Source organism: Rhinolophus ferrumequinum, chromosome 8, assembly GCF_004115265.2.
Source record: "Rhinolophus ferrumequinum isolate MPI-CBG mRhiFer1 chromosome 8, mRhiFer1_v1.p, whole genome shotgun sequence".
Taxonomy (NCBI): Eukaryota; Metazoa; Chordata; class Mammalia; order Chiroptera; family Rhinolophidae; genus Rhinolophus; species Rhinolophus ferrumequinum.
In genome coordinates, this window is record NC_046291.1 from 47549400 (window position 1) to 47571460 (window position 22061).

Genomic DNA, 22061 nt, shown 5'->3' on the forward strand with positions numbered 1-22061 from the left:
AGTACTTCCTTGCCCAGACTGGATCTGGGCTAGGCTTGTGATGGGTGGAGGCAAAACACCTTTCCCTCTCTTTCTAGAACGTTCTACCTATTACAAATGCTGTCAACCAAACATTCTTGTAAAATGACAATATCAATTCCTCTTGTAAATCAGATCACCAGTAACCTCTCCTAATTCTAAATCCACAGATGTTTATTCAATTATCTTCAAGAACCAGACCCTAAGACTCCTTCACTGAATTTTGTATAAATTAAAGCATAATTCACACCCTCTATCTAACAGGAAATACATTGTAGGAAGAAGGAACCAATGTCTAGTCTGATGTATATGTATGTCAGAACCACATCGTTTTTTTCATTTTCTGATTTTGCTTTAAATTTCCTGATATTTTAAGACAGAGAACAAACACAAACTAGCATGCACGGTGGATGCAAAGGATAAATGGAGCAGTTGGAGAGAACCAAAAATTCTGACCTAAGCTGCAGTTTGTGGATCTGAGGAAGGGAAGTTGGGACTGGACAAGGGTTCCTCAGAAGTAGCTTGGCCCTGGAAGAGAGCTATTTATCTCAAATGATATCCAAGGCTTACTGGGAAAGGAAGTGAGCATGAAGCTCTCCACCTAAATTCAGCTATGCTAAGCATGCTAATAATGTATATTATCCAAAGAATTTGTTGTCTGGGCTGGAAAATGTCAACAACTTTTTTATTTCATCAGACACAACCTTTTTTTTTTTTTTTTAAATCTCCTGGCTGTTCCAGAGAAGAGCTATAAAAGTGCAGATAAGCCATTTGAGAAAACGGTATCCTTGGGTTCAATAACTTGTTGCAGTTCTATCCAGGTAACTTTGTGATAACAATGACGGAGGTCTTTTGAGGAATGGGATTTAAATGGAAGAATATTTGAAGACAGAAATGTTCTGACCTTAACTGTGGTGATGCTAAATTTAGAAAGAGCAGTCAGCCCATAGCCGTCCAGGAAGGACACAGCGAATCCATGGAAAGGGTGGTGGTGATTAGGAGATCACATCATGGTGAGAGACTGTGACTTGAGGAAATCGGTAGACCACAGAGTTTTCAGATTTAAGCATATGTTTCCTGATACAAGGAACTAGAAGAGCATTAAGAAAAAGGAATGTGGGTATTTGGTGATGGGGAATGATTATGTGTTGACCATGAAGGAAAAGGGTTTTATTTGCACTCAGGTGCTTTTAACATTCCAAGGACTGGCATGGCGTAGGAGAGGGGTCTCTTTGCTTTATGGGTAAGGGAGTGGCTATGACAGCTGGGGGACAGGGGAGAACATGATACAGTGGAGGCCCAGAGAGTCCAGTAACAGCCGAGTTATCCCTGAGATAATGGCCTCTCTATTAAGATTTGGAAGCAGACAGTGAGAAGAAAAACCTAAGTGATAAATTTATATTTTGAACATAAAGGAAGTTTAAATTGACAATTAAACCAGTAAAAGTGAATTGGTATATATAACCCATAGGGAAAGGCACTTGGAATGCTGCATTCAAATTGAAATCAGAGAGGCCCCTGGGATACTGAAAACTAATTTTTATATGTTTCCTACTGAAAATGTTTATATCGATATCTTTTTGTTGTTGTTGTTAAAAGAAGTATATGGAATGAGTCATTTTAATAGAATAATTTATGAAATAAAATTGAGACTACAAAGTGAGATGTATTAATCTCGTTCTACTTGAATATCTCTTTAGCCTGGGGACTTATTTACTCAGTTTTTTATTTATCAATCAGGGTATCACGGGATTAAAAAATTTAAATGGCAACGAAGCTCTCTGTCAGTGGTGGCTGGGGTGGGAGCTGTCTACGGTTATCAATGTTTGTACTGAGAACCCTCGATGCTGGATGTGGCCTTTACACCCTACTCAGGAACAAAATCCAAGGTTCCTGGAAATCCTGTGACATGGAGGAAGCCTGATTCAGAAACATTCTGGTACCAATAACTAATTCGGAATGGTGATGTTACGAGATGCTTTTAACATCCGTCTATAAATAAGTTAAAAGAGACATGGATGGACAGTGGAACTACTGGCACTAAAATTCAGCAATGGTAACCGTGAATGAAAAAGAACACACAATAGCACGTCTAAGTGTATATGACTTTATGGAGCCAATGTGAAAAGTGTCCCACAGCTGTTACTGTACTGTGTATAGCTGTACTATGCGTGCAGGCATCCTCATGGGGAGTACTGATTGCATTGGGACTTTCAGGGTTTGTCCTTGCGGAGGGGCCAGTGTTTCTCTTTTCAACCCCCCTATTCTGTTGGGTCTGGCTGATGTTGCAACAGGACCATTTGGATGTTAGTCTAAGGATCGATAAGAATAAATCTCTGAAACCTCTCCTTGTGTGCACTTTTCTTTGTGAGTAATCTCAGCTGCGCCAGACACCCGAATGGGCAAAGAAAATGAGCGACTAGGAGTCATTGGAAGAATTATAGGTAAAAGGTACTAGCAGGATAGGATAGGCTCAAAATGTGTGGGATAGCTTTAGTTTGGGGAAGAGGAAGGACTGGGAATTAAGGAGAACTACTGAGATAAAAGAAACGGGGGCTGGGTCACCAGTGTCAGGTCACTGAGATATGGATGAGGGGGCCAAGGAATGCTAGATGTTGTTATGCTCTGGGGTGGAGTTAAAGTTATAAATCCTAGAGGGTTGACAGTAATAATTCCCCCTAGTTAGTTTCGAATTCATTGCTAAATGTTGCCAATAGCTTTTCTGAGTAGATGCATCTAAGTTATTCTTAATTTCTGTGGTAACAGCTACCTGGGAGGTGGGCATTAATACTTTCTTTTTTTAAAAGGATTTTCTCTTCTGTTCTCAATTTTTAAAATATAAACCCATTCTATTCAAATAGGTTCTAACTCCAGTTTTATTATATTCACTTATCTGTATCTGCAATTAAAAAATGAACACAGTAGAAACACATTCACTTCCCTACATGCCATTCTAGAAGGACATTATTTAGGAAATTTTAGTATTTTCATACAATGATTGACCTTTCCTTTCCATACTGCAATATTATTTTCTAATAATCATTTGATTTCTTCACTTATAAATGAAAGATTACAAACATTTAAAAATTATGTAACTGATTACACATGTATCTATTGTCAGAATCTGTTACCATGTAGTTGTCATATGCCTGCATTTGATACCTGTATGAGTTATACATTAACCATAAATTCTACTTCAATAATTTGTTCCAATGTTCACAAAATGTGAGTTAAAGAGTCAGTTTCCTAATAAATTCCAAGTCACTAGTTCATTTCATAATCAGAAGCAATTCTGTTTCTCAAATAATACAGCTGAGCACCCAGATAAAATGCAAGAGTCAGTTGCCAATCATAAAGTAGAAAACCAACAATCCTCACACCAGTATCCATTCTCCTACAATGGAACCAAAACCTTTTTATATTTTTCAGCAATTCCAATCTTAAAATATACTCCACCTCTAGCAAGAGTAAGCCTGTTGTTAAGTTAGGAAATATTATTTAATAGCCAAAAAAACTAATATCCATGATTGCTATTAACTCAGTACTCTTATTGAAAAAAAGTTGATAGGATGTCATGACTAAACAAAGATTATGATTTACTTTTATCCAGCAAAGGATTCTTGTATTTCCATGTTCTATTTTGTGTTCCACACAGACAGTTCACTATTCTAAATACCTTCCACTCAATTTGAAATTTTGGTTATTTACCTTATTTATCTCAATACTTCCTCTACCCTCCTCACATCTATCCTATTTTCTCTTAAAAAACAAAACCAAACCAACCTCTAGATATGGACAAAACACCATTTGTGTTTTTTCTCTTTTCCACAATCTGTTTTCTGATTTTCAGCTCAATATTCCTTCCAGAAAACAATTTTCCCTTGCTAAGTGTAATTTGTGTAGCCATTTAGAGATGACATCAAAATTCACCTTTTCTTACCCTCTCATTTCTTTATTCTCACATCCTGTTCAAATAGTCACATTGCTACAAAAAAAAGCACAATTTATGTCTGTAGTAACATGACTTTTCTTCGAAAAACAAATCAGTTAGCAAAGGTTCCAATAGCAGTATGATAAAACAAAACAAAAAAAACCCAAAAAACAAAAAAACAAAACAAACTCCCCCCCCCCACAAACCCAGTATTATTTAAGGAAATCCCACACTACAGGGAGCTGTACTCAGCTTCACAACCTTGAATTTACAGTATTTCTTAACTGACAGTAGAAGGAGACACCTGGATGACATCATACTTTTCCATCGCAAACACCCATACCCATGTGCAACTCCTGCCATGCAAAGGCAGCCAGAGAACATGCGAAAGCTATGCCAACACAGGAGTGGGCCACAGTTGATGTTGTCACACACAAGTGGCACCATTAGGACAGAGGAGGTGACACTCATACACAGTTTCTCATTCTTGTTAAATGTCCACTTGAGATTGAAATCCACTCACTGTTGTAGCCACTGCTGCCGCTAGCCTCTGCCGGCGCCGAATTGTGCTGAACTGGCCCTTCACAGATGGCCCTTCCTGACAGGGAATGAGAGAAGAGGAGGGAGGAGAAAACATGGGATGAGGGAGAGAGAGGACAGGATATGGGAGGACGAAAGAGAATCAGACAAGGGAGAGGGAGAATTTTTAACTGAAGTTGACTTTCCCCCATTCTTAGCATTGAAAAGAGCTTGAAAGGGCATTCAGGCTGTGGGAAAGGTTCATCATTCTCATCACAGGTCACCCAAACACGTAAGTCTATTTGCTAAATATAACCCCCACCTCCAAAGGAGATGGAAAAGTGTGAATTGACGGATAGCTTGAGATTTCAAGGTAAAAGAAATTTGCGTACTGTTTTATTCATGCAATCTCAGGTTATTAATATATGAAGTCAAATGCATTCAATAAATGGAAGCAAAGGAAAAATAAGTTCAGAAAAAAGTGATTAAATAAATATATGTGAAAGCTAAAATGAACAGGTTGTTATGCAGAATGTTTTTGTTTCTTGCTGGGAGGAAAAAGTAAGGGGAAGGGTAGCAGGAATCCTCAACTCCACAGTTAGTCCCCTCCTATAATGCTCTCTGGGATTCAACACTAGGAATGAAGGGTGTTGGGATTTTCAAATTGATGAATTTTCCATGGAGGAAGCTCATCTCCACAGCATAAGAAGAACTCAATTTTCTCGGTGTGCGGGGACAACGACTACAAAAATCAACTATGAAAGCATAGATTTCATTCAGTGATGTGCATCTATGCATAAACCAGTAGAAGAATCCTTGAGCTTTCTTTCTTTTTTTCCCTTCTTGGTGAATGGAATTAAGGGATAATGACATTTCCTCCTCACCACTCAACACTGCCTGCATTTGACAGATCCTGACTCTTTATGGTTGTGAGCAATCACTTCAATTCCAATTAACTGAGATATACTGAACAGTCACCTAACAGTTCAGATTGAGAAAAAACAGCAAGACTGCTTTAATCTTTTTGGAACAACAGAAAAATATTTAAAATTCTTGTAACTCTAATTCTCTTTATATTTGCCAAATTACATTTACATTTCTCTTTCATCATCATAAATCTTCTTCATAAATCTTATGCTTATTATATATGCACATACATACATAATCTGTTTTCCACCAAAAATTTTTCTATACAAAATCCCCGTATATTTAATATAGTAAAAAAAAAGGAAGAACTTATTTTGACCCTACAATGTAATTTGAGCATCTGTGAGATCTAGGATAGTTAACACATGAATGACATCAGATCATTTCTCTGCTACTCCATACTTCCTACGATTCCTCATTCTGTCCAACAACTAGGGATCTGGTATTTAATTCATGCTATCAGCAACACAGGAAATCTAGCAGCTCTCTCTTTCGCAACGCTTTAAAAATCATTCTCAACCTTTCTCTACCTCATTTAAAACACAGCCCAACTGTTACTGTACAATGATGATACTGAGATTTTTAACAGAATGAGAAAATTTGAAGTTTGGGGGAAAAAAAAGCCCCTTTTCTAAAAAGTAATCTCCACAGAGTCTTCTAGGACAAATGTTGCCTTCAGTGAGTTGCACAATGGATTCTTGAGGCTAGCTTCCCAATGGTGTCTACTGGAAATATGGCCACACAGGTCCAAAATTTAACCTTCATATTCAAATCAATAGCACAATCTAACCTATGCAAGAATAAGCAATCAAACATCCAGTATAACATGTTCATTTTTACTTTCCTGAGGTCTATATTTTAAACAATCTGTTTTAAAATTACTTCAAAATGGTAACTGCTACAGAATGCTGAATGCAAAGTTCAGTGAAAACACCAGTAAAAACAGCAGTAACAATAACCACCACCACCACCACCACCACCACCAGATAGTCTAGGTTCCTGCACAAATGGCTGGTATTCAAAAAGTTACAAACAACAGAGGAGGTAAAAAATGAGCCACTCACTACAAGGTCTTTCAAGTTGGCTGCAACAATGACCATCAGAGAAAGTGGTTGAAGTAGTGAGATGATTATGGGCTCAAAACAAATAAGTACTTGGAACCATGAGATGGAATTCCCATTGACAAGAAATATTTAAAACAGGAGGGAAAAACCTGCACATTAGGGTGGGAGAAGATGGTGGGTATATTTAATCCACTACAGTACAAATAAATGTTCTATCTCTCTGCCAGTAAAATACTGATGAGTAATGACATTTATATCGGTCATAATCAATCCTGGCTGATTTAATGATTCCCCAGCCAAGTGCACATGTTGAAGAAACTTCCAAGTAACTTCTCAGTCATAGAGAACGAAGGATCCTAAGAGATCTTGGAAGGCCTATTGGTTTGAGTGAGCAGAAAAGGTCCAGGGATGGTACCAAATTCTGCAGCATTTCTCTTACCATACTTTTTGTTTTACCAGTCCATGTGGAAGGGGGGTTTCTCTGGGAATGATTAATAGCTTACTGCCAACCCCAAGTCTTTTTATTTCCACTTGGAGGTACAACAAAATCTCCTACTTTTAAAAGTTTAAAGTTTTCTTTGAGTGTGGGGATGAGTTGATTCCAATTTCCTTCAAAAATAATTAAACTAGAACCATAAGGGTCATTCTGTTATTCTTTTGGCAAAACAAAAACAAAGCAAAACAGCATAAATAAAAACTTAAAAACAAGCCACCCAAAAATGTTGCAGGTGTATGAATGAAGAATATTTTCCTGCTTTTTGAATAATTTCTTCTGATGGCTTAAGAAAAAAATCCTCATGAACTCTCTGCACACTGAAAAGCATAGTCTGTAACTAGGTGGGCTATTCAGAGTTGCATTCTGTTTCCTTCAGAAAAAACTGAGCGATATTTGGACTATGGTTGGCCTCCTGACCACAGCAGGGTGGCAAGGGGCGTTGTACTCAGACTCACTGACAACCAATCAATTCAAGACAACTGCTGTGAACGGGAATCTGTTCAATGGCATACCTTATAAAAACAAGACTGAAATATCTAATCACAAATGTATTTGTTCTTGTGATTCTGGCCTTCTTTAATTTTTTTATGTTTCTTTTCTGTATTAACCATAGATGCCATGCTTTTAAAAACACAGTCACAACACTAGACAATCACATGCTCAAAACAAATGAAATTGCCAAAAGCAATTTCAGGTAATTTTCTTGTGAAGTCATTTGGCCCATTTGTCTCCACAGTATTAATTTTCCGAATAGAGGGGAAAACACACAAAAACATATTGAACAAAGGAACTTAAAAAATGTGTTTGTAGAATGTGGACATTCTAAATAATAAAACCATGGATATTTAGTGGTTATGAAAATGTATTTACAAATACAGCAGCTTAGCAAGCAAAACAACAAAGGGTTTGTTAGTTACACATTCAGAATCACAACACAAAAAATGTTATCAGTACAGTCAGAATTAAAGAATTATTGTTATTTATTCAGAAGACACTGAGGAATTTTGAAAAGCAGTTCCTTTCACCTTTGTATTTGAATATAAATTGATTTATAGTGCAATAAAAAGAAAAGCAAAGTCATAAGTCTAATTCTGATTGTGCAGGGTAGGAGTCCTTTATAATACACAACTAGGATTGGAGAAGTAGAGAGCGATTCCAGTTTAAGGATCTGAAAGTAATATAATTTATGATATAAGAGCTTTTAGGCATTTACCATATCTAGTACCATTGCAATAAAATAACAACAGGATCTTATTTTAAACTTTAAAATCACTAATTTCAAATAAATAACTTATTCAAAATAAATTTCAAGTAATTTATCGTGAGCCATTAATACTTTAATTCAGATTTTAAAAGTGATTGTTGATGGCCACATAACATCTATTTTTGTAGAATCACAGGATTTTAGAGTTGAAAGGGAATTCAGAGATCATTACATTAACTCCTTCACTTTACCGAGGAGCAAACAGAAGCCCAGAAAATTTAAGAGAAATACATGAAATTATACTGCTAGGAAATCAGAGTGATTACACTAGATCCCAAGTTTGTTGATTTAGAATCTATTGCAGCCCTCACTCTTTTATTGATAGATAAAAGTTTGGACAAAGCTAACACATAAAAGGCTCTTTTAAGATGTAGTACACATAAATGAATATTGATTACAACCCATTGGATGTTTAGTGGATGAGATTTTTAATGTGATTTTTTGTTAAAATATATTTTAATGGTTCAAAGGTTATAATTGAGAATGAAAATGTTACTTTGCATTTATATTAAATAATTATAACCTGTATTTTAAATAAGTTTCACTTATGCAAGAGTAAGAATAAATTTCCCACTATTTTAGATAATATAACTCAGTCTGAAAAGCCCTGGCTTTAAAGAAGTTAAGCTGCTGTAAACTTTTTAACTTCCATAAACTGACATACAAAGACTATAAAAGTATGTAAACATATGAATGAAGGAAAAGTAAAGTCTGTACCTGCAGTTGTATTTTTGTATCTTTGCTGACACTTTTTGTTCTCCATCGTCTTGTGCCCCGCTTGTCTTTCTTTGAAATATCTACACAGTTAGCCTACATTACACAAATAGTTAAAAGCAACAAAGTATTATTAAGTTCACACACATGATACAGTTACAGACAAAGAGAACAAAACAAGTTAGTGAAGAATCATTGTTAGAGACCTAAAGCAAACCAGCTGGGAGAGAAAGATATATCTGATGCATAACGGGTATTAAAAGCAGAGACAAGAACTTAATCATAAAATAAATTTTTCTGCTATACAAAATGAAAACAGAATTAGAAACCTTTAGCATTTTTTCTCTACATGAAAAGATGATAATACCATGTTTCCCCAAAAATAAGACCTAGCCGGATCATCAGCTCTAATGCATCTTTTGGAGCAAAAATTAATATAAGACCCAGTATTATATTATATTATATTATATTATATTATATTACATTATACCTGGTATTATATTATACCTGGTATTATATTGCATTGTACCGGGTCTTATATTAATTTTTGCTCCAAAAGACGCATTAGAGCTGATGGTCCGGCTAGGTCTTATTTTCAGGGAAACACAGTAGTTCTTAGAGTATCTATATCTTCAGAGCTATCATTTCTAATGTAACACAAACATGAAAGAATGATTTAGACTTTTATTTCTTCTAGTTAGTATGTATTTATATGTAAAATATTTCAAAATAGACATCTTAATGAACACATCTTAATGACACCTAGATTAAAAAATATTAAGAATAACTCCAGAATATAAACTAATCTATATTATAGTTATTTCCCTTTAAACGTCACTTTATATATTCACAGAACAATCCAGTAAAAATTGGTCTTTTTACCAGCAGCAGTGATATGTTTACCTGCATGTCAGTAAAGTTAGGTGCAGACTGAGTTCTCTGAAGTATTTCCAAATTTTGCAGGAGTTTGCTAAGTTCCACGAGGTTTGATTGGCAGTGTGCAAGGTCTAACAAATAGAAGTCAGAAATAAAAATATGTTAGAACTGGGCAGGGAGTGTGGTGGTGGTAATAAGAGGGAGGTAATCCAAGTTATGGCAAAAATGATTAGGCAGATCCGTGTTTATATTTATAATGATGATACTGGCAAATGAAAGAAAATGGTCGCTTCTCTGGTTTAGAACCATAAAACCGCTGATTATTTTTAGATGACTTCAAACCCACTCATTCAAATTAATAGCTATTAGTGTAGAGAGCCATTAAAATCTCAGTCAAATTGTGTGTGTTCCTTTTCCTGCTCAGGTGGCCCTTGACACATAAATAGCACACTCAAGGGAACTTCAGCAATTGTATGGTTTTATGGTAGAAACCTGTCAAGGTTTCTATCTGCTCCCAAAATAGTTTACAAAGTGGCTGCTTGGAATTTGGATGGAGTCAAAGTCAAGTTCAGAAAAATAATATGGAAAACAAAGTCAGATGAACCCATTTATCTATAATTTAGCTTACTAACAGTGTGGCAGAGCGTGCTTTCTTTAAAATCTATTAAGAGATGCTATGATAAACAAAACCAAAGATTGGCAACGTGTGCTCACTGGCCCAGCAGCATCCGCATCACGTGGGCATGAGACTCATTCTGTTTGAATTGCTTAGAATGAGGAAATGACTTTTAATTTTATTTTTAATTTTTTGGTGTATTTGAATAAGAAATTTTTTAAGAGCTGCATAATGAAATATCACCAAAAATTGACCTTTAGTATGTGAAATTAAATAAGTCAAGTTATTAGTATTATTTTACTAATTTAGCATTATTAGTATTTATTATTAGTATTATTAGCATTTATACTGAGTTATTAGTATTATTTACTCAGTAAATATCTAGAATATGGCTCTCAGTTATGTGATGACTTTTGCACATGTACTGTCTATAAAGAGACTGCAACGAGGCATGTGTATAAATCTGTATAATTATAAAGTGATTGTTTCTACTTTTGTGGCAGTTGATGAAAATTTCATTTATATTATCTTTGTTTCTCATTGAATCTCAAAGATCTGAATTGTTATGAATATGGTATAGGCAGCAAAATATCACCGTTAAATATGACTAAAGATTAGCTGGGTCAAATAACATAGATAGTTGTGTTTGGGGGATCATTTGACATTTTTGTGAATATAAAATAAAAGAGAGGTAACTACTGTGAGAATCTTTATATAGGATTGAGAAACATGGATAGCAAGTGATCTAGAGGCCAGGCCACATCTAGGTCCATCCTCTTAGCAGCACGTGCCTCAAGGTGGAGCCCAGGTCAGCTGGTCAAATGCTGCTGTTGTTCTCTCAGGGAACTCTTGGCCATGAATGGCCTTTAAATTCCTTTAGAGAGGGAACCACCCAACGGAGGTGGCAGAAAGAGAGTACTGGCAAGGCCAGTGTGCTTCTACCATCCCTCTCACCCCCTTTCAGGGAGTCAGCACTCGTGTATGCCCCATCTCCTTCCCTATGGAGAAAACAAGGTAAAGTGGCTCAGAAGGGTAGGAAGTACAGAAGATGAAAGAGAAGAAATGAGGGAGAAAAGTAGTGCAAAGAAGGAAGGAAGAGGTTAGAGGGAAGAGGAGAAAAAAAGTGGCTAGAAGGGATCTACATTGTAACTCGCCTTTTAAATAACAAAATGACATCATAAAACATCATGCTGGTGGGAACGCTGTCCAACATTATCTATCCTTGGAGCCTTCTATCTAGTAAATATTACAATCACACTTCTTAATAATCATGATTATTCTACACAAATGGTGTATGTAGGTAGCATAGGCATCCAAGGGTCTTAAAACCCTTCCTAACAGAATAGAAAGAGAACTTTGTGAATGAACTCAATTCAAGGCAAAGGACCAAACACTTGGGGAGTCACAAGTCGGTTGATTTGGGAGACATTGATTTATTTTACATTTTTCGGTCGCAGTCTGACAAGTGGTGATAGTAGGATTTACTTCTCATACCTTTCTGACTTAGAGTAGTAACTGAAATGGTAGATGCGAAATTCTATGAAAACCAAAAATGGTCTCTACGGGGTATATTGGTCACACTAAGTTTAATCACACTGCTAGGACCTTAACTTAGAAGAAGTTGCACCATTCCTGTCACTTCTATCATTTAAAATATGGAAGAAAAATATGGAAGATGTGAAATCTTTAGCAGGATTTCACTGCTTGCCTAAATATCTGGCTGCATATAAGGATTATAAAGATTTGCCCAAGACAATACAAATATCTTTCAAAAGAGAACACTCTAGAATTTCATTAAATTGATATTAAATCTAATTTTAGAAACTGGGAAAAAGTAAAAATTATCAAGAAAGAACTACTGAGATTGTTTACAACAGTGAAAAATTAAAGACTTAAGTCTCTAGCAATTTACTTGTTTTCTCATCATGCCGTATCTTGTTCCAAAAAGAAACATAGTAAAACTGTGGAATGGTTAAATAAGTTAAGGTATTTCCAGAGTTATCCATTTATTATTTCATTTAGGTACCACTGATTGGGAAGACACTGTGTAACCAGCACAGTTCTAATACTAGCACAGGGAATATAGCAATCAAGTAAGATTCACGGAATTTACGTCGTGGTAAAAAAAAAAAAAAAAAATGAAAAAAAATGAACACAATAAATAATATGTATATCGAAATTTATGTACCCATTTTTAATGATGGCATATACTGGTATATAAAGATGGCATACAGAATACCAATTTAACATTTGTTTCTATGAAAAACAACTGTTTTCCAAGAGTCAAGCAGTTCCTTTACATACTTTTGAAGATCTGGATTGATATTAGTCTAGATCCACAAATAACTAGTATTAGAACTATAGATTAAGTATTAGAACTATAGATCATATATGTTCTGAGTTCAAGAAGATGTTACATGATGGACTCCTGAGATGCAACCAATCTCAACTCAATGTTGGAAAATCTCTATGAAATAATCAGGATAGATTAAAAAAAAAAGGAAAAGAAAAAGTGCTGTGGTAGTTTAGGAATGTGGTTTGAGGTCATCAGAGCAGACTTCAAAGAGACAATGGAAACTTGTCTGGGTCTGGAGGATTGATGGAAAGAATTCAACAAAATAGGAATGTGGAGAAGGGCAGAGAGGTCACTGTAGGTAGAGAAAAACAACCTGTGTAAAGGCATAGAAGTGGGAATAAGGATGTGCAGGAGATAGCAAATAAGTTTAGTTGGGCCTATGGGAGGCAAAGTTGAAAGGGTAGGTAAGGCCAGATAGCTGAAAGCTGAATATTAAATGCTGGGCTAAGTAGTTTGGATGAAAACCCCAGAACCCATGGAGAACCACTTGAAGGGATTTTTGCATAAAAGCTATTTTAAGGAACATCATCAGTCTTGAGGGAACATTATGTCCTGGACAAAGAATTGGCTTTGGGGTTAGTCAAACATGGGTTGGCTGGAGCACCAACCTCTCCATCAGGGCAGCTGCATAATCTTGGGTAAATTCCATGCATTGCACTTTCCTTATCTGCAAAGTGGGGATGGTAGGAATGCCTATGTCTCATGGCTGAGTGCAATGGAACAATGCCCACTAAGTCCTGCAAACATGTGCATGAATAGTAATTTCCCATGAGCCTCTGGAAGAGATGGAACAGCAGAGCAAGAGACTGAGGGCAAGAGCACCAATCAGGAGGCTGTGTGACTGCCCAGGGACTGGGCAAATAGCAGGCTTGAGTCAGGAAAGCAGAACTAGAATTTGAGAAGAAGGGTAGATGTGGGGAAGGGAGAAGGGGCATGTTTTCAAAGAAATAACAGAATTCAGTCTCAGCTGGATGAACAGGGTGGGAACATCAAAGATGACATTAAGGTTTCAGGGGTGGTTATGACAGCAGCACTGACAGAAACAGGGAAGTCCGGGATTAGGACCATTTTCAGGGTGGAGACAGAGGATTCAGATAGGCTGAGAAGGGGAGAGATGAACATATAGACAGAAAGGGCCAACAGCAAGGTGAGGCAGTGGGAATGCAGCAGAGGGGGGATACAGAGACCTGAGATTTAAAGATTTTCAGCCTTTTTGAGAAGAATGTGGTGCACTGATTAGAAGTATATGCTCTGGAGTAAGACTTCCTGAGTTTGAATACCAGCTCCGATCTTGGTGTGTGAGCTAACTTCTGTGTACCTAAAGTTTTCTCATTGCTATAATGGAGTTAAGAGGAGTTCATATATATAAAACACCCAGCATCATGCCTGTCACATAGGAAGTGCCCAATACCTACCGTGTTTCCCCGAAAATAACACCTACCTGGACAATCAGCTCTAATGCATCTTTTGGAGCAAAAATTAATATAAGACCCAGTATTATATATTATGTTATATTATATTATATTACATTACATTATATTATATTATATCATATTATACCCCATCTTATATTAAAATAAGACTGGGTCTTATATTAATTTTTGCTCCAAAAGACACATTAGAGCTGATTGTCTGGCTAGGTCTTAGAATCAGGTTGGCCTGGGTTGGCCCTCTAGCGCGTCCAAGTACTTGATGTGTAACATGGACCAGTTACCTGACTTCTCTGAGCTTTGGTTTCCCTACCTATAAAAACATGATTCATAATCCCCGCTTGGTTCTATTGTGAAGTTTTATAGAAAATCCTATGTGTGAAGTGCTTAACTCGGTGCCTGGTCCATAATGAGCACCAAATAAAATGTTGTTACTATTATTGAAGCAGAAAGCAGAAGACTGAATCTTGACTATCCCCACCACTAAGGTCAGCCAGAGGAGAATCCCAGGAAAGCAGAGCAGCAGCAGTTGGAGAAAAAGGAAAACTTCATGAGGCTGAAGGGAGGAGGATCATTGGAGAAGGTCCTGCGGGGCAGGTCCGCGGATGAGGCCTGAGAATACAGCAGAAATCAGATGGCCCCTGCTACCAAGAATGCTTTTTCCATAGAGCAAAAAAGGTAAAATCGAATTCAGGGAGAGAACAGAGTTTATGGGCAGACAGCAGGAATGAATGAAGAGGGAAAGACAGGTTGTTCCCAAGAGAGGAGGTAGTAATGATTGCACTAAATACTGAAGGAGAACAGAATCGCAGGATGGAGGATAGAGGGAGAGCAGTCAGGATGGGGAGAAGGAGGGTCACTGCTGACACTGGACAGAGGGCACAAGGGATGGGCCACAGAGGGTTGTGAAGCAGCACACGGGGAGACAGATGCATTCCCCCACCAGTCAGATGCTTCTTGGTATCAAGGCCAATGTCTATGCATTCTGGCGAGATGAGTGGATTTTGCCCCAGTGGACAGTCTCAATCTTTTCAGCAATGGAAGCGGCCAGGTTAAATGCCCCAAGTGTGTGTAAGGCTGCAGAAATGAGTGGAGAGGCTGAAATGTCTAGAACTGCTGCTACAGGCGAACCCAAAGAGCTCTAGGAAAGTGAGATTCAGCTTCTTTTCCCAACCTGAAATTAACAGAGTCAAAGTAATGTCAGTGTGTTTTATGAATATATTCAAGTAAAAGACAGAATGTCTGCTGGACACGCTTTATGAATATCACATCCCTCTTAAGATCAGATTTTCAGATAAAAATGCAGTTTGGGATATATCGAGGGCTAATAAAAATGCTGCTGACTGAGTTCACACACAAAAAAAGTTTTTTTGTTTCGTTTTGTTTTGGTTGGGAGACCAACAAAGATCGCCAAATTTCATTTTTTCTAAGTGAGGACATAAAAAAAAAATCTAACATGGACTTTCACCATAATTTCATAAGAGAAAAACATTTAATATCAAGAAAGTTAGGCCCAACATCTCATATAATTTTAAAAATTAAATCAATTTAGCCTTATTAGGTGTATACTTTCTATGTTATCTTTGTTTTTGTCACTTTTGAAGGTCAGTGAAAACTGTCTTGTAGAATGAAAATGGTCTGTGGATCCAGTCTGGACCAATGTGCTCAGGTTAATTACAGAAAGGAAAAAAATTTCTGACTAAGAGGCTCAGAGATGGCAGAGGGAGGGAGTCGTGTATTGGTTCAGAATATTTAATAACTGATCCCTAGTGGAACAGCACTAACAGGTAACTATGGATATAAGATGCAGTATACTGTTGCCATTTATTGTATGCATGTCATCCGCAGGTGAGATGGATGGAGCAGCAGAGAAGGCAGCTGTGGAAGCGACCTAGCAGAGAGCCAAGGAGTGAGGGCGGAGGGTGCTCCTCAGGCAGCACTTCTCCCTGTGACTGCCCTCAGGCTCCGGGGAGTGGGAGGCTAACAAAGCCACGAGGGACCTGGTAATGAGAGGAGATGAGAAGGCTGAAGAGGGTGGAAGTCAGGCTCAGGGCGAAAGTCGAGTCAGTAGTTATGAAGGTGCAGGACTGACAGGTAGGAAGCTAGTCGTGGGAGGGAGAAGGAGCTGGTGTATAAAAATAAGAAACAATGAGGCAATCAAGGGGCTTGGGGGTGACAGGTGCAGCACCCACAATTCACCTCTTTTGCTTCTGTTTCTTGGTTTATTCTGATAGCCCACCCTGGGCAAGAACTAACCTTCTGCACACCTGTCCATTTCTTCCGAGTCCTGTAACCAGGCTGCCACTTTACTCGGGCCGGTCGTGCAGGTTGCAGGGAGGCTGTTGCTGCACGGTAAAGGGGACTCCCACTGACAGCTGTTTGGTTGTACCTACAATGAACAAAAAGAAGTGAAGTGTCTGGTTAAGCAGGGACAGTACATCTAAGTGATTTTTAAAAATATAAGTATCCTCAAAGTGACATGAGAAAAGAAAGGAAGAAAGGGCACACTAAAATATGGAGAAGCCACTTGGCTAAATGTGGTAGTAGGTGCTCAGTGAAGCCAAAGTTCATCAATGCTGACAACAGTCTCATTAAGTTGCAATCTCCATCGTACAATGAAAGGGACAACATTCAAATATGTTATATCTCATACTCAGAAGGATCGGCCAACTCAAATTCCCAATAATATTAAATTACTCAGTAAGTTGTATTTGATACGTGTCTATTGCAGACTCAACTCATGATTGAAGGCTTTTCCTTTCCAAAAGCTCTCTGTGCCCTACGATCAGCCACAAGCGATTCCTAAATACTGTACATTATCTACCATCAAGCAACCTTGCAACGCTTTGGATGCATACTGAAAATTATAATACAAAAAAGGCAGTCTTGGGAAGTTACTATTATCTATAGCTGATAGACTTTCCATTCAAAGGCACTTTATGTAAAATAAAGTTGTAGGATGTATGTGGACACTAAAGTGAATACAGTAAACACTCAGTGACAAAAGCAGAAACTTATTTCCCCCAAAATCTGAAACAAGTTTAAAACTCCATATTTGACTTTAATATTCAACTACAACTGGTTGTGTAGCTTCTACATCCTTATGAAGTGAATGATGTGCATACTTAGCAAACCCAGACTTATTTGTTACGCACACAGGGCGACAAATCAATTAACATTGAGGAGTCTCATAATTTGATATTTAGAATGCAAGCAAAGTGATAAAAAGCTCTTCTCGGACTTTATTGCATTTTGATAAATGGAATGGGTATTTTTCACCGAGTTAGAGCTTAGAGGTACGTCATTCGTAACTAGGGCAATAGATCTTCTATAAAAACCAGCGTTGAAGAGCTTTCTTATTCCAAGGCAAACAGTGGGAGAGGATTTGGTTTCAGCTCTCTCTGTTCTTGGATATCACCCAAGTTATTTAATAAATTAAAAAAGGGATGAAAATAATACATCACTTCTTGACACTCTGTGCCAAAGATGCAGGCAGAAGCTGAAAGGACCAAGAATTAAATATTTATATTTTTCAAATATCCACCTGGGATACATTTCTTATTTATTTTGGACTAACTCTGGGATTCATTCTACTGTGTGGTGAGAATGCAGGAGGCCCAGAGAAACGTGGGGATTATCTGAGCATCCTGTGTTGGGTGATTCAGTAAATATCCTTTGTCCTAATCCCCTGACCTCCTGGTTTGTTCCCTTTCATTTTCAGAACTGGTTAGTATTAGGGTTAACCCAACATCCTGTTTCTAGGAGAAAGATGACTAAACAGTCTTTAGCCAGGCTACAACCAGAAAGAGTTGAGAGCCTTATGAAATACAACTAATGGGGTTGAACAAAAATTACTTGAGTAATTCCATTGAAATAGCAAAAACTGAAAATAGCTGTGTCTCATTTAATCTGATTTGATTAGTCTTGCAGTTACTCCATGAGGTTTTTCAATGGATATATGTATTACATACTCGTATATCCCTATATAAGAAAACAGAGAAAAGCAGAACCTTCACTGGAACATTCTCAAACCCAATTCCCTGTGGCAGCCAGTTACTCACAGATGTCTCTGCTCTCAACATCAAGTGCCAAGTGGGAAGCTGGAACACCCCCAGGCAGGGCAATGTGGCTATGGTTCAGAAAACTTAATTATTGAATTAAAGGCAGAAACAGCTGTCTCCTTGTCTGTGGTCTTAACCTTGATTTTTAACAGGCAACACTTCTAGCTTTTCAGCATCATAGAAAATGAACTGTTAATACAGTCCAAAGAATGACTTAGCCTCCCTTAATCTGGTACCTGGTATAATGGAAAGAGCACTGATTTTAGAAACAGAGAGATGAGGATTCAGATCCTGCTCAGCTGTTCAATGGCTATGTAACTTCTGCAAAAAGTCTTTAGTGTCTCTGAGCTTTGGCTATATTAAAAATTAGAGATGAATGATGTCAAATGCTTAACTCACTGCCTAGTCACTCAGATGGACTACTACTCTTTGTCACATCCTCTAGCCCACTTGTATTAATTCCACTGGTCTCTCTCTAAATCACAAATACTGGGGGTACCAAAATAATGTATATGCATTTTAAGAGATGTTATCTATGTATTACTTTTTGAAGTTGAATTGAATTATGGTAGCTCGTCTTTTCTTACTGTTTTGTTATCGGTATATATTGAGTATTATGATTTTAATACAGTTTTTTCCTTTCTTAAAATGTATATACATTTTTTTGGCACCCTCTGTATATTACAGCTGAAGGCAAGAAATCAAGTTTCATTTTCAAAACATTGTGGTCTTCTTATTACCACCCAGGAAGACATCGATTTCTAGATACCTATTAATCAAATGTTCGCTCTACTTCACAATATTCCTACAAAGCCATATAAAATTATGATATAGTCCATTCTGGGAAAAGTAACCATTAATTCTCTTGGAGACCTAATCTACATTTGTGATTAACTTTGACAGCTAATATCACTACTGTCTTCTGAGGGTTAGTTTACAAAGAAAACCTTTTCCTTCTGGTTTGTCAAATGAGACTCAGCTATGTGTATGTATAATTTTCCAAACAATTTCTGGGCTGATATTTAGATAACGAAGTCATACCTTTCCATCCACAACAGAAACATTCGCAGCTGGTGAGGATTCAGCTGTGGATGTTGAAGGAAATATGTGAAAACTAGCATCTCTTGGTGACCTCACAATCTCATTCTGCCGATACAATCGATGATGGCGCAGTTTGGAGACCCATCCATCAAACCAGTCCTGGGACTTCACCTAAAACAATAAAGAAGAGGAGAAGATAATGGTGAAACCAATCTCCTGTTTACCACTGATACAGGCAAGGGATTTGCCCTGGTCGTGGCAGAGAAAGTATTGAAAAGCAACTTTACCTTCAAATGATAGATGTGCTCTTCTGTGTCAAGGTCTATTCTCCTAGCTTTCTTTTTGATTGACATGACCGAGAGTCCGACATCGATGCTCCCATGGACCTTTCCTTTTTGAATCTGAAATCAAAAGACTGGTAAATAGGCTGGAGGGATATATGAGTTGATATGTTTCTACACTGAAATGAGCTTTAACTTGTAATCTTTAACTTATCTACGGGAAATGGAATACCACACCTCCTTTTCAAAGGGAAAATGGTTGAGGTTCTGAGATTAAGGTCCTTAATCTGAGGACAGTGGAAGTTGCCGTGATTTCATACCAATTTCAAGAGGTAAGACTCTTCATCTCTTATTTGTTTTTGACATAATATATAATGTCAATTTTTCATCATTCTAGATTTCATAATTTATATCCCCAAAAAGATATCTTTAGTGGTTCCTAAAATAACTATGGTCAGTCTTTGACATACAACCCAGAATATTCCCAAATAATCAGCCCGAAGACAGCTGCTAGGGCAGAACTGGGCAGCTGGGGTCAGAGAGCACAGATCAGCCAGCTCTTCCTTCTGGCTACCCTCATCTGACGAAGGACGCACAGCTGATTCCATGGAAGAGATGGGGTCAAAACTGAAATGTAAGCCCTCTGTTACTTCCTCTATATCACAGGGCATTTTCCAGTTTTGCATGCAAACAATTACTTTTTATATTAAAGAAAAACAATTTAGAATAATTTTAGTGAGCTGAGGTTCCCAAGATAAAAGGATGTATGGTATGAAACAGAAATGAAGTTCGTAAGATAGGTATTAAAAGGACATTGACAAGAGCAAAAGTTGCTTTAAATCTCAAACAGCACATAAAGCATAGTTTATTAAGATGCAGAGAAAAGCCAATTTGAGTTTTCTCTCCAAGACAGAAAGGCTGGTGTTTATTAGTGTGTCACTTCTAAGTTAAGCTCGTTTTGAACAACAGACATCACAATAGTTACATTTTCATGCACCAGTTTAAGACTGTACATTAGCGTGAGCGTAAGCATGAAACACACCTTCCATGCAATGTGGAAGTTTGGTAACTTGTTAAATCATACAGGCACAGAAATGCACAAAGCTGGTCACCATAGTACAAGCCTGGAAGAACTATGGTTCACTCACTTCAAGCAGAATTCTAAACCAATCTTTGAAACATATCTTCTGTGCTACTTACATCGAGTGGTGCCTTTGAATACTTTAACATTCCATTATCCAGGACAAAAAAACGCTGCAAGAACCAAACAACCCCAGTTACTGTCTATATTCTGAGTTATCTAAAACATTCACAACTGTGGGTTAATGTTGCTTGGCATTTAGTAATCAATATGTTTGATCATTTTAATGTATTTGGTTCAGTGCACCTGGCCACAGTCAGACACATTAAATGATAAGGAAACCTGAGCTCGAGTTCCATACTATTAACCCAGTAGGGCTCCTTCACACATAATCCAATGGAGATGAACTCTTTTCACCATGGTTTTTCTTAATAGGGGTGCATGTTGGAGAGTGCATCTCAGGGCTGGCAGTTAGATGCTCTGAATGCACCACATTGGGATTTTTTTGTAAGTGAGAAATGAGAATACACTGAGTTAGGTCACAGCGATTTTGTGAGAAACTTGAGAAGTTTTCACCCTGGAGGTAACCTCCTGTATTTCCCTGGATACCATGGAGATTTCCTGAAAAAGCTCATGTCTGTTATAGAAGCCACTGGACTAGAACTATGAATAATAAATGATCTGGAAATTTTAAGAAGTAGCCTTAGCAATATGCTTTCCTCTCCACTTAGCAAAATGCTTGCATTTCACTATTAGTAAAACAGATAAAAAATTATTTTTGAACTATATTGAGGGTTGAAAAAGAGAGAGACATATTTTGGGGCATTTTTTTTTTTTTTTGTCTCCTCCAAGATACTCCTGGTCCAGTCCAAATGAATCTAGCCATTTTTGTTCCACATACACTCAGGAACTCTCTGCTGTTGATTTCCTTTCCGTGGGCAATTAAAAAAAGTACAAACAGTTTCCAGGATCCAAACAATGGGTCCAGTGCCCTCCGGTAGTTTCTACAGAGGCAGGGAGTCTTTCTGTTGCTGAAAAATTGCTCTGTTGGGAAGTTTTTATGTGATTCAGGAAGTCTTAGTTGCTGAGGTCACAGGCAGTGAGGCCTGGAAACACCCTGCACAGAACTCACAGAAGGCCACTGTAACCCCTTTGTTACAGGTCACCCCTTTGCAACAAGAAAGCACAGGAAGAAAGAATCTCTACAGCTGTAAAACACTTGATTACTCAATTGTCCATAACCTGGGCATTCAAACGGGCTAATGCTTGAATAAATATCTGCTGGCATTAGAGACCAGGAGAAAAGGCAATACAAGGGAGACTCTCCTATTTATATAGCAAAATGTCAAAGGCATGGTCCAGAAAGAGTTGCTGTTGAACCACAGC

At 37.6% G+C, this 22061-nt stretch overlaps 1 protein-coding gene across 9 annotated transcripts in view; it reads right to left on the bottom strand.

Annotated features, from left to right (window-relative positions):
• Positions 1-22061, bottom strand: part of OSBPL6 (oxysterol binding protein like 6) — a 179670-nt gene that overhangs the window by 31312 nt on the left and 126297 nt on the right. For 4 of the 9 annotated variants that reach the window (XM_033112166.1, XM_033112167.1, XM_033112172.1 and 1 more), the window contains 7 exons: positions 20795-20848; positions 19601-19714; positions 19314-19484; positions 16468-16600; positions 9837-9940; positions 8937-9029; positions 4473-4547 (listed from right to left, as the gene is read on the bottom strand). In XM_033112166.1, the coding sequence (XP_032968057.1) occupies positions 4473-4547; positions 8937-9029; positions 9837-9940; positions 16468-16600; positions 19314-19484; positions 19601-19714; positions 20795-20848 (744 nt within the window). The remainder of the gene's footprint in view (positions 1-4472; positions 4548-8936; positions 9030-9836; positions 9941-16467; positions 16601-19313; positions 19485-19600; positions 19715-20794; positions 20849-22061) is intronic. The other 5 variants (XM_033112173.1, XM_033112171.1, XM_033112176.1 and 2 more) reach the window with 3 other exon arrangements.